General features: G+C 44.8%; 1 protein-coding gene across 1 annotated transcript; it reads right to left on the bottom strand.

Annotated features, from left to right (window-relative positions):
• Positions 1-386: 386 nt before the first annotated feature.
• LOC134541020 (splicing factor, suppressor of white-apricot homolog) lies at positions 387-2,314 on the bottom strand. The gene has a single exon (XM_063384155.1). The coding sequence runs from the start codon at positions 2,230-2,232 to the stop codon at positions 538-540; it is 1,695 nt and encodes a 564-aa protein (XP_063240225.1). The 5' UTR covers positions 2,233-2,314; the 3' UTR covers positions 387-537.
• Between the last annotated feature and the right edge of the window lie 11,748 nt (positions 2,315-14,062).

The raw sequence follows: 14,062 nt of genomic DNA, 5'->3' as shown, positions 1-14,062 counted from the left end.
CTTTTAAATTTCAGCATTCCTAAAATATTTCTTGCGTACCTATATTCAATATTCAAGTTTTTGGCAGCAAATTACTAACAAGAATTTCCATTTCCTACTTTAATAGTGTTAAAGTTCCTTGAGCAAAATATTTAAGTGCCTAAAACACTACCATCAAAATTCATCATTTACTCTAGAGCTCTAAAAACAGGTACAAAGTGGAAATAGCCCATAATAATACCTACAATGTAAAGTCAACCAAAATGAAAATCATCCTACTGTGGTTGAGAAACTGCATTAGGTAAAGTGTGCCATGAATAATTCTTGTGTGTCTGGTAACAAAAAATAAAAATCTTTACAATCTTTCATATTACAGTCCCATGCACACATTCACATATAACCTGAAATTAAAGCAACTATAAAAATTTATTTCATCATGTACGATATGATAAACTTACTTGTAGGATCACATATTTAGTTCATAAAATGGTTTTATAAATAATTGTTCCACTATTTTACAAAGGTTTTGAATATCACTGTACAGCACAAGCATAATGCCTACGACGATCGACTTCGCTTGTGTGGACGACTACCATCGTCTCTTCTGCTACGCCCACTATTACTCGAATGTTTTGTGTGGGATTTTGAACTGTCAGTTTTCCGATAACTCAAATGATCTTTGCTGTGTGTCCGTGATTGCACATCACTCTTGGTATCCGATACATGCCCACCCTCCCTGCTTCTTCTCAGTTTCCCTGCATCGTGGGTCCCTGGCGTACCGGCATGCGTAAAGGGCGGCTCCGCGGCTTGCAGGCCGATGCCTAGGTGGGTCAGGAATGCTGCTGCTCGTCTCTTGCGCTCCTGCTTGATCAGCTTTTCCTTTGCTCTCATCTCTTCATCTTCTTGCTCACCATCTTCAACGCCTGATAATGAGTCCTCCCCATCCACTAACAGAGCACTTGGAACCTTAAGGACATTTTCACTGTTTTTTGGCTTTCTAATAGAAAAGCAAACAGGAGTAGGTGTCGTCTTTCCAGATTGCTTTGTGCTGATCTTGAGATTTTCTTGCGGTTCTGCTTCTTCTTTCGCAGGCCTATGTTGTTGCTCGAGTTCCTTATGTTCTTGCACCTTCTCACAGTAATAGGAGTAAAGATAGTGTGCTGGGTTCAAAAACTCAAACTGATGCTCATTTCTGGTCCTGATCAACTCCTCAAATTCCTTCCCGTTTTTTGCCACGTGCTTGGCCATTTTGTCGATTATGACTTGGAGGTTCTCTGACAGGGGAGGGGCAACACTTTCATGACTGCTGTTGGAGTCCTCCTGGTGCAACACAGAGGGCAAGGGACTTTCGTTTACTTCGTTACTGGCTGAAACTTGAGAACTGCTGGCCGCATCCGACCAAATAGCTTGTCTCGTTTTGATTTCACTGACAAGCATTGAATATGCACAGTCTGGTGATGGCTTGTAACTGATGCTTGGAACAGAGGGTGCTAACTCTACTCGCGATTGGTTGCCAGCCAAAGTGGGATGTAGATAATGTTCATCTTCACTTCTCTGTGGCTTGACTTGATGATAATGACCTGTTTTAATTAACATTAGTAGATGCTGGTAATAAGGATGCAATGGTGTACCCAACGTCAAGAACTGAAACTGGGGATTACTTGCCTGTTTCGTCCGTAACAGAATTTCCATTTGTGGTCCTTGTTGACTTATAAACATTGCAGTCCTTTCGATGATTGTATTTAATTTTACAGTACTTGGAAGAGTCATACTTGCAGGAAATTCAAACACTGGAACGAATGGCTCGTCTTCTTCCTCGGGAATGTCTTGCTTGTCCATCAATTTTCCACCGGGCTCGTCATACGCAAACGAAACCTGTCCATACGCCTTTCCTGCCAAACGCTTAGCTTCTTCCTCTCGATACATAACTTCCTCGTCTTCATCTCGATGCAATGCTCTGTACCTTTCACCGTCACAAAGTTGTTCCATAAGTCGTTCTGATTCTGAAAGAATAGTGTGTAGGTTCTCTGGCTCGTAAGGTCGTAAATCGGCCAAAGCGCCGCGCACATCGTATCTGTCTATCTGAAGCGTCTCGTCCCCCATCCATGGTATCAGATGTTTCTTTTGATCTATGTAAATAGCCTTCTCGTCGTCCCGAAAGAGTTTACACGAGTAACCAAATACAAGCAATTCTTCTTCTGCTTTCTTCTTGTACAGAGCACGGATATCTGCAGTTAAGCCGTCTTTAGGCATTTTAACAAATCAACATAACCTGTCAATTACCAGAAAACAAACTTTTAATAATAAATATATCGTGGCGTGAGTCATACCAACAGCTGCGTACAAAAAAAACACAAAATTACCGCAGTAAGAGAGAGGTTTCTCAACGGTAAAAACCTGGCGCATCCAATCCCTAAAGGGGGACGGGTAGCCTACGACCCTACGATGTACAAGAGTGGTGGACAATACCCGAACACACCCGAAGAATTCACTTCAGCCAACGCCGGGATGTTTTTCCGTTGACCCAAGATATAAACACGGCCATCGTCCGCTATCTTGGCAGTTATTAAATACTAAGAAAAATACTCATAATAAAAATTTTCAGGCAAGTAATTGTTTTATATTTGGTCAGATGTTTAATTATTGTCATTAGGATTCCATTTCTGTGTTTGAAAATATTTGGTTATTAAGTTAGTCACTGGAAGATACGCAGTTCCTTTACATGCAGTTATTGTCTTTACATATTTCAGTCGTATTTACTTTTAAAAATACGTGATGCTTATCAGAAAATGAATTCATCATTGATAAGTAATTGAGTGATGTATGGCTCGAGCATATTATTAGAGTATTTTCAGGGTTGTTGATATAATTATTATATTATTTTATATGACTTTATTTTAGCTCTAATGTATAGGCCTTTTCTATCTATTGTACCAGCTGTGCCAGCTGTACGCTGTGGTAGCTATTTACTTCATTCTCTAAAGAATATTTAAACTTTAGAGATCTCAGAGCGGAATTATTAAAGTATGTAATCAGGGGTTGCTCCAGGGCAAGGCAAGCTGGTCAACCATTGAGGGCCCCGCACAAGCCCTTGTATGATTGAAGAAATGTTTGTTATAAATCTGTAGACTCCTATTCATTTTATAATGTGAACATAATTTATTCAAAATTTGATAAGAATATCAAAATTTCAGAAAAGAAATTAGCAAAAACTTTCTTTAAATTGATGTTCCAGTCTGGTTTAAAAACATTGGTTGTAAAGTTTATTTTTATTTATTTTCATTATTTTGTGCTTTGAATTATTATAACTGGTATTTTTTTAATAGTAGCTGTATCCGAATAATGGCCTAATGGATCCCTTAGCTAAGAGATCCATAGATAGTACATCGTAATGGAAGCGGCCATCTTTGAGTTGTATCCGAATTCTCACAAGGGATGTCAATGCATCCTCTCATCCGTCCACTAATTCGAGATTTTTAGGGATGCGACTCTCGCACGTGTGATACGGGATAGTTAATCAAAATGGATTTTGAACTAAAAGATAAACACATGAATTGTAACTATGGTATTTATAAATACTTATACCATAAGTATATGTTTACATAATTCACCTAAACAGTAAATTAATTTGATTTGTAGGAACAACATGTCCCTGATTCAAATTTTCTTCCATATTTCAATTCCCAACGATAATTGAAATCATCCGAAATTGTTTACAATTTTGAATGTTCATTTACGTTTTACTGGCCCACCTTAGATGTCATGAATAGAAAATGCCAATCCACATTAGTACAATGACAAACCAACAGGTAGTGCTACCTGTAAAACAATTCGGATACCTATCGTACATCCTTTAGAATGCATCCTTTAAACTGTGGGTGCATTTTTTTAGGGATGTAGGGACGTGAACTTAAAGGACGCATCCCTAGGTATTCGGATACAGCCAGTGTTTGTCATTGTTTCTTCAGAGTGCCATTTGTTAAGACCTATTAACTACATAATCAGCAGGGGGGCAACAACAGGGGGGGGGGGGGGCAAGGGTATTTTGCCACCCCTCTGAAACCTTAAAGTGGGGGCAAACGAGGGCAAAGAAAGTGCTGTGTGATCAATTTTTAGATAATAAAAATGCTTAAATAGCACCATTTTCTACCTTGAAATACAAATTTTCCCAGGGGAACCCCCACTTCAATAGGGGGGATAAATGATTCTTTATAAAATAGTATATATTGCCCCCCCTTTGGAAATTTAGTTGTTGCGCCCCTGATAATCAGTACTTGTAAATTGCTACTGTATATGGCCGAATTAAGTACACGTAACTTTTCTAGCATTACACAACCTACCAATGCACACACAGGCCAGTGTGTCAAACATATCCAACAAGACTCCCCCCCCCCCCCCGGCGATTCAAATGATTCTTCACCAGTGTGGGGTGCACCTGATTTACTATGCACTTAGCGAGTTATAGAAACGGTTTCTGGCCTCGCCCACGCTTACTGCCCCGGATGGCAATATGATGAATCAGCGGCGGTGGCAGGTATGTGAAGAAATTAGAACATTACCTTACATTTAACTACAGGGATGCCCCATGTATATAAAGAATTATTTTATCAATCCTCATTATTACTGTGGAAAGTTATTTCAATGGCATTTAAATGATTGCTAGAAATAAATTAAGGTTTAATAAAAATTATTTCTGAAGGAAAAAAAGAGTATGTTTTTAGAACTTTAAATTTCAACAACATGAAATGTCAATAATATCATCTCTGATGCTATAAATGAGAAGATCTTATGATTTTACAATTTTATAATTAGGTATCCTTCTGAATGCATTAAGAGTTTGTTGTAAAAGAAAGTGTAAGACTTGATGCTATGAAATATAAGTGTTTATATGTTCAGTGTGTAATACATATTTTCCTTCATGCCACATCACGTAATTGAATATCTTTATAAACTATTAACATATATTTTAATCTAATATGTTTCTTATGTGGCATAAGGTAGAATAAAAACTTCACTTGAGATATATTCACCCAATTTACTACAGATAAACAGACATCGGCCCAAAGGCCTCCTTAATTCTTATAGGCCTATATGTCACGCCAATGGCTTCTCCTGCCGAGTGGTGCTTCGCGGAAGTGGTTCTACTCACCGAGGATGCCATGTTGACTTGTGTTTTCTTTTGTGGGTACTTATTTTGTATTGTATTTCATTTTATATTTTATTTGTTTTTATAGTTCATATTATTTTTTATTTATTTTATTCATATTATTCATTAGGCGCCTAGGCCGTGGTTCTCCGCCTGTGGCCAATCCGCGCGTTCCACGGGCTCGCGGAGGAGGGGAGTCGCGGTCTCGGCACGTGGTGGAAGCAGTTGCGCTCGAAAAACGCTGGGAGGTGGACGCGGGAGACGTCGCTCGACAGCTCGGGTGAGGCCAGCGTTGGCAACACAGCAAGTCGCCATCCAGTCTGTGTCGGTGGCGGGATGCGGTCTAGGAGCGCTTCCTGGATATTAATAATAGCTCTTATTGTCTCTTTTTTAATCCATTTTTAGTTGCAATTGCATGTGAGCCATTGTGCCTAAAGCTAGTCGCAATGTGTTAGTTATTAGTTAGTCGTATTGTGTCAGTGTCAGCTTTGAATATATATACTGTATAGAAGTCGCCAGCCCAGGTTAATATTTCTAATACGGTTTTGAGGTAGTTGGTTAATTCACCGCTGCAATCGCCACCATCTCTAGGGCATCGACTTGTGGTGGTCCCTAGCGGACAAGTGTCGAACTCTTCAAACACCCCTTCCCCCTCCTGTGGAAAGACGTTGAGCTGCAGTGAATGATGGATGAGGGGTGCGGGGGAATGACAGCGGGTGACAGCGCTGCGCTCTAACGTGTAAATAACAACTAAGACGATACAGGGCATTACGGCAGCGCACTGCAGCGGTGAAGTTCCCAAGCTGCTCATCATACGCTTCTGAAAAACGTAGAGTAAATCCTATCCACTCACGACTTCTATACAGTATATATATTCAAAGGTGTCAGGGTTATTATTAATGCCATAGGTTTCGGACGCACAGTTACGGCGCCGCCTTTCTTGGTAGGTATCATACCACAAGAAACGTCACACAGACGCTAGATCCTAACTATCTGGGGGATCGCGATTACAGTACGGGTGGGACGCCCCTTGAAGTGTTCGGGGAAAATAAAGCGTGCGGAACCGGGCATTGCCCTTATTGAAATTGCCCAGGCGGGACCGCGGTAGTCCAATGTAAAGGGTGTGTTTTATCCACATAAACCCGAAAACTTTATGCTGTCTTATATTTCCAGAAATCATCCTGGGCAGGCTAGATCCCTTAGGCCATGGGGCACGAACCCTTCTCTACCGACTCTGAACAGCCGGAGACGCGCCACTAGTAACAAGGACTAGCAAAATTACAAATTATCTCAAGTTAGAAACTCAAACTTTTCAAGTCTGTAAAACCCAGTGATGCGACAGTACGAATGGGGAACAGGAAGACGGCGCGGAGAGTTACAGATAAGGGATGACGTGAGAAGCTTCTTAGTTACGCATCTCACACTCGCATCTACGCGCCTTATTGCAACTCGACTCCACTCTGCGCCTTATCGCAACTCCGCTCTGCGTGAAACCCAACCCAATACGGCCCGTCAGCTGCGCGCGATAGATTCGAGATAATACCGAACATTGTGAGAACATTATTGTGACATTGTTAGGACAGTGTGAGTCGGGTGATGTCATGCAGGACATACAGGAAGTTGCTGTGAACATGGGAGGACAGATGCGGGTGGTGTTCATTGCCGCGAGCTACGAATGATATCGCGGGAGGTCATGCGGGAGAAATATATACATGTTCACCGAACATTAAAATGGAGTCAGATCAGCAGAGAGAGAGAGGCACGGGCAACAGGAAGCTTGCAGTGCGGCCGGCTGTTGCGGGCAGTCTGGAGAATCAGCTAAGTGCCATGGATGTGGGATAGTGAAGCATCGTGCGTGCACCAATCGGGGTGAATTACTCCAGTTCCAAGATGGACTTTTTATGTGTCACATATGCGAGAACGAGATGGTGCAACAAGGACCGATACTCCGAGCAGTAAGAGCACGGGTGGCACTACCGGAGTTTGCGGGACAAGCCTACAAAAATCCGCGAGTCTTCATTCAGGCATGTCACGAATGTCTCTTGAACGTGCCAGTGGAGTGTTGGGTGGAGCGGGTCAGTGGTCAGCTCCAGGGAATAGCCCAGGCCTGGTGGGCCGAAATGGGGGACATTTGCCACCACAGTGGAGCGACGATTTAATGGACCGAGGGCACGTGCAGAGGCGCTACGCCAGCTGTTCTGCCATCCACAGGCGGAAGGAGAAGAGGTCGAATCCTTTATCTACAACAAGGCTCGCCTACATCGGCGCTTAGGGGGAACCGAGCTCATGAGCGGAGTCACGTCAATCGTGTGCGAGCTGGTCATGCTGGAGTTGTGGCCATTCCTGCGAAGCACCACAGGGCTACCACTAGCAGACTTCGTTGATCTGGCCAGGGAAATCAAGGAGGATCTACACTCAGCTGGGGCCATGCGCAGGGCACCACCAGTGCTGAGATCAGCAACACCCCGGGAGGCAGTGGCACCGGCAGACGCCCGAGCATTAGTCCCTTATGGGGGCCCGCCGCCTCTGCGGAACCTGCAGCCCCCCATCTGGCCTCGACAGGATCGAGCGATTCGTCGTGAAGAACAACGCCCACACCAGGAGGAGGGAGGGGCCGGTCAGCCACCACGGTGCCGGTACTGCAGGACAGGAGAATACCACTGGCACAATGCGTGCCCTACCAGGTCCGCGGTATGGATGAAAAAGGAAGGCAGGGAACACCAGACGGGAAAGCGCCAGTATGGAGCAGTAGATCAGCTGGCCATTGCTCCCTTACTACACGCCCAGCACGCATGCTTGCACCGCCGCTGACTGCCATGCCTGAAAGCCACGGCGTGCATCACCTGTCAGCATCCCACACCAGGTCGTCGGCGAGCACAACCCATCAAGAGGCACCACCGACGACATCGGCCGCACCGGCAGTGCCTGACTACGGACCGTCCAGGCTGGGACGACTTGGAGACAACACCGGCATGCTGCTCCAGGTGCCCGTCCTACTGAAAGGACATCCAGTTCAGGCCTTGGTGGACACCGCGGCCAACCACACATATGTCGCGACCCACCTGGTGCCAGAGGGGAACCTGGAGCCTGGCGAGGAGGACGTCCAGCTGGCCACAGAGGGGACTTGCACGCTCATGTCTGGGCGCGCCCAGGTAACTGTCACCGTGCGAGATCAGTCGAGTCGAACAACTGCCCTGGTGGTACGAGGCTTGAGGGACGACCTCATCCTGGGCCTACCGTGGTTGGTCCAGGAGGATGCCACAATCGATTTCAAAGAGGGTAAGGTGCACGTGGGCCGGCAGGGCTGGAGGACCATGTATTGCCTGGGACAGCCACCCCCCCCCCCTCCCACAACCCACACACCCTGTGTCATTGGCTGATCTATGCAACGAGGTCCCGGGTGAGTTTGTACCGATGTTTGAGGACATCTTGGCCCAGCAGCCCCAGGTATTTGCAGCCACCGACATGTTACGGCCCACCAATGTCACCGAGCATACCATCCTCACCTACCCCCATGAGCCACTTGGTTTCTAACCCAAGATGAGGTGATTCAGTCTCAAATTGACGAGATGCTGAGAGATGGGGTCGTGGAACCAAGTGAGTCACCATATAATTGTTTAGTGGTAATGGCAAAGAAGAAAGATAGCTCACTTACGTTCTGCATTAATTTCAAACCGATGAACTCAATTACTGTACCCGCACCACATCCTTTAATTAACATCACAGATGCATTGGACGGATTGGGGGATGCCCGTTTCTTCTCGTCACTGGACCTGAAGTCCGGATATTGGCAGGTGCCCGTACGCCCAGAAGACTGCCACCATGTCAAGCAATTGTTCCGGGAATGCCACACCCTAGCTCGGCTAAGGCCAGAATCACATATTTACCCTCAAAGAGATGCTAGTAAGGTAGGCATGGGGGCAGTACTCTACCAGCTGGATGATGATGGGGAACTGCACTTGGTGGAGTATACCAGTGCAAAGTTCGGGCCAGCCGAATGCCGCTACCACGCAAATTAACAAGAGTGCCTTGCAGTCGTGTGGGCAATGCGGATGCACCGGCACCACTTGGAGGGGAAGAGGTTCACGTTACGCACAGACAGTAAGTGTTTAAAGTGGTTAGATTCTATGCAAAGCAGTAAATCTAAGTTCACAAGGTGGGCTATGACACTACAGAATTATTATTTTTGTGTGGAGCATGTGCCGGGACAGGAAAACCAGCTAGCAGATGAGCTGTCCCGTCACCCGGACCCAGACACCACGTACCAGGATTACAACAGTTGGGAGGACCTGTTGCCCCCTCAGGGTAGTGCACCGACACCACCGGAAAACCCGCCATGCACAGCTTCGTATGTCACTACCCAGGCAAACCCCGAGCCAGACAATAGGCCCCCAAACACTTTGTCGGACCTACTGCAGGCCGTTCGACAGACTCAGCAGGGCGAAACGGCCACGCAGGAGGCTGTGGAGGTCTGTAGCCGGCAGGTGCTTCCTTATCAGCGGTGCATAGATGGCATATTACAGACACACATACCAGGGGATATGGAGGCCTGACACACCCACGTACCCATGGGAGCACGAAGTGCTACCATAAAGTTTTTTCATGATCATGACTTAGATGGCCACCGAGGCGCAGAAAAAACTCTGGACGAATTGTGTAAAATATTCCACTGGTCGGGGGTTACCCGGGATTTCAGGGACCACGTATGTGAGTGTCAAGCCTGTCAGCAGGGTAAGGCACGCCGCTCTGACAGAGAGGAGCAGCAGCACCCTTACAGGCCCCAGAAACCTTTTCACACAGTAGCGTTGGGTATTATGGGCCCCTACCCCCGTACGACATGGGGAAAGTGTTTTCTTGTAATGATAACGGACATGTTCACGCGCTGGGTTCAAGCTTTCCCCATCACTAATGTCCGAGAGGGAACAATAGCGGCCCTGTTGGAGGGGGAAGTCTTTCCCCGCTACGGCTATCCCGCAATCCTTCTGACAGATAACGGCTGTCAATTTGCCGGCAGACAATGGCGAGAGAATTGCTGTAGATGGGACGTCACTTACCACACCACCCCACCTATCACCCCGGTGCCAACCCCACCGAGCGGAGGAATCAGGACATCAAGGTTCAACTCCGTCTCAGGTTGGGGGAGGATCATTCTAAATGGGATATCCACATTCCCCAGCTCTTGTACTGTCTCATGAGGCGTACGAACAATGTCACAGGTTATTCACTGGCAGATTTGTTACAAGGGCAGACTCTAGCTCTTCCAAGTGAATGCCGGGTAGCGGCAGCAGCCACTGCATGCCCCCTGGGAAACGATATCAGGGCCAAAATAGAATAGCAAAGGGAACAAGCATGACACAACCAGCAACAGTACCTAATAAGTCACACGCCACAGACCGAACGCCCACCCCCTCCTCTGGAACCCGGGGACTGGGTATACATCAGGCAACATCACCTATCATCCAAAAGATGTAATTTCTGTGCCGGGCTGGCACCAAAGTGGTCAGAGCCATGGTTAGGGTTGAGGCAAATAGGACCAACTTCATACACAGTGCGCACACCAAGTGGCAGGCCGGCCAAATTTCATAGGGACGACCTTCGCCTAATAACATGCAACTCACCATGTGCCGGAAATTATGTATTTCGGCACGTTTTTTTTTAAATTGTTATTATAATTTTAAATTATTTTTGGAAATTTGATTTTCTATATTATTTAGTTACAAAAGGGTGATTTACACTTTGTTAGGCTGGTGTACTCTACTTAGTTAAACTTTGCACCAGTGGACCGAAGTTCCTTTTCTTAGGGACCAATCTGATCTTTTGCAAGTATAATGTAGACGTTAGCAGCCCGTATGGCATTTCTCCCACTTACAGTCACGTTCTTACCCTGTAACATTAATTCCCTACATGACTAAGGGCCGGTATTATGACCTCCGGCTAAATCTTCAGGTTAGCTAGCCCCCAGGTTAGGCTAGCCTCTGGTTAACGAACGAGGGGTATATTAAGACCCATACTTAGCCTGCAGTTGGCTAACCGGAACCTGACGAAGCGTGTGGTGTAATAATGGGTGTGTTGGTAATGAAATAAACCAGAATTTAGTAACATTTGTTGCGAGACAGTTTTTTTTCTGGTAGAATGTTAGTCAGCTGTTTGTTTGTATTATGATTCGGAATGTTTACAGCTGCAGTAAAGAAATATGCCGCGAACTTTATCTTGCAACAGATATACCTAATTAAATTAACCAAAAACTACTTCGACGTCAAACCTGCTTTGTATTAAACCATAAAATTACAATTTACGATTCAAAACCGTGTGTTTTCAACTTTACTCTTGTATTGAAACTCATGAATTTGTTAGGTTATATATTAAGCCAAAACTAACGAAGTAATTCTATACAAACAAATAAATACGGATGACATTTTTGCTAGAGAACACATATTTCTTTCATAAATTTATTTCATAATCAAATAATATAGACGCTGTTTCGGGAAAATACTTGTCGATTTTCATTTCACTGGTGTAGGTTTCATTTTTGTACTAATAGTTTCGTATCACGTATCCAAATTAATCCGATCCTTAATGGAATTAGTTTGTGGTACAGGATGCTTGCTGTTTTAATTTAGTAGTAGGTCGAGAGATCCTAGACATTTTCACTGGGGAATTAATTATGATTGTAAAACGTAGGTATACGAAAGAAATGCATTTTTACAAGACCTGACATAATTTGTTTGTATCGTGATATGTTAGGTATTTTGAGTTATGTACATGATTTTTCAACATTCTAAATTAAAACAGCAAGTCTAATGTAAAACAAGACCAACATACAAAGGGTCATGCCGATAGGATCAAGGGATAAACTTGGATACGGGAAACAGAATAATTCCAGTGCTGTTTTCGTTTTGCACTTGCGTGGCAGGTAGATAATAAGTACCTAAAGGTTTGTAAGATAGGAAAGGGATAATTGGGTAACATTTATTTTCACATTCAATTGTATTCATTGAACTATAACCACGTCTGAAGTCGTATGAAGTGCATTTCATTCCCGGCATATGTCCACTGTATTACGATAAATAATAAATGCACAGATTCAACTTCCACGAAAACACACATTTTATAGGTAATAATAACCCTCGTTTTTCAATTTTAAAATTCACTTATTTACACATATTCTTAAGCAGGAACATTTAAGTTTATATACATTGCATACGTTTATGTACTTTGTGATCAATTAAAGTCAAATAATAATACACGACTCGACGAGAATAGAAAAGCGTGACTACACTTTCATGACATGTAATTTTTAATAAAACTTTGACGAATACGGCGAAGCATTTTATATTTAGTAATAAATTATTACATCGCATCCTGCAAATATTCAATAGAATTCCTCAAATAGTCATCATCACTATCAACAACTAACCTCGCCTGATACATCGCCATTTTATTTTCTGCTGCTTAGCCTCCGGTTAAGCAGCTAGCGGCCGGTTCATCCACCCGCTAGGTTAGCCGGAACTTTAACTGGAAGGTAGACGTTAACAGGGAGTCATAAAACCGAAATAAGAGCTAGCCTGCGGTTAAATTTTAGCCGGAACTTTAGCCGGGGGTCATAAAACCGGCCCTAAAATCGCATAGAGCAGCTACTGGCCTGCAAGCTCTTCTATTTCGTAGAGACCTGCTGAGACTAGCGAGTCTCAGCATGAACGAGGATCCCATGAACCCCTGTTCCCAGCCCAGTTGCGTTTTTTGTACCCCCTCTCCCCCACAGCTACCCACCTTGATTCTCAGAATTTAGCCCAGGATCATTGACCTGACGTGAACCTGCCAGGCAGCGGCCGACTTAAAGGACGATTTGCTATAGAAAAAATATGTTTAAAGATGGACCACCCACGACATCTGGCGACAGAAATAGTAACGTCTGCTCTGGTCGCCAGCGAGTGGAGCTGACGTCCGCGTCTCCTGTTGGCAACCTTGCCAACCTCCCCCTTCTGTTCCCTTTAGGCTGCCAGAGCGCAGCACCGGCTGCGCCATAAGGCCCTATGCTTCCTCCTCGCATCATGTAAAAGTCGATTGTATGTTGCTTTCTGTGCCTGCCGGTAGAGAACGCAGCAGTCGCCCTTCGGCGCAAACAACTGAAGTCGTAGCTACGAATCCTCGGTCTCCTCTGGAAGTTTTCGGCCCAGAGCCGAACTTTCCTCCTCTTTTTCCCTAGGGCCGACCACCCGTTTTAATTAGGAGTTTTGTCCGCCACTGCAGGACTCTGACTTCGGCTACTTACCGCGTCATCTCGGCATCACCTCTGCTAAGAGGCTTTTTCGCGGCAACGACGAACTCGTTTGAATAAGGAATGTAGTCAGCTGTGTTAAGGGATGTGATCCCAGCTTCAAAATTCAGTAGTAGCCAGTCAGTCATAATAATTTGAAAACAAGTCATGTTTTAGTTTAAAGTTTATTAATTTTTTTATCTTACTAAATGATGATTTCTACCGCGTCATCCGCACAGTTCTCGGTCTGCGCCTTTCTGATGTCGGCGCGAGACATTTCCTGAGCCGAGGAGCTACACCCTGTTTGGTGAGTTACTTCGGTCTATTTTTCCTCCCTGAATTCCCGTTTGTTGTCCTTTTCGCGCCGACTGTGTTTGACTGTCTGAAAGCAGGTCTAATTCGTCGGGATTTGGCTTGTGTTTCAGACAGGGTCCAACATTTGGGCGCCGAAATTGCACCCATCATGTTGTCCAGGACCTCCAGCTTCATTTCTCTCTATGAAGAGCTTCCTCCCGGCCAGATGTTCAACTTGAAGCCCCGGGTGATCTCTAAAATATAACTTCTCCCTACAAGCAACAAAATAACTTACCTTAATAAATACCAGCGAGCAGTGCCTTAGAGGACTTATTAAATAAGAATATGTGAAATTGTTACAGTAATAAGTGGACGAACCTAACCTG

The sequence above is a fragment of the Bacillus rossius genome, chromosome 1, assembly GCF_032445375.1.
Source record: "Bacillus rossius redtenbacheri isolate Brsri chromosome 1, Brsri_v3, whole genome shotgun sequence".
Classification (NCBI taxonomy): domain Eukaryota; kingdom Metazoa; phylum Arthropoda; class Insecta; order Phasmatodea; family Bacillidae; genus Bacillus; species Bacillus rossius.
The sequence above is the reverse complement of the archived record's forward strand: the minus strand, read 5'-3'. Positions and strand labels throughout refer to the sequence as shown.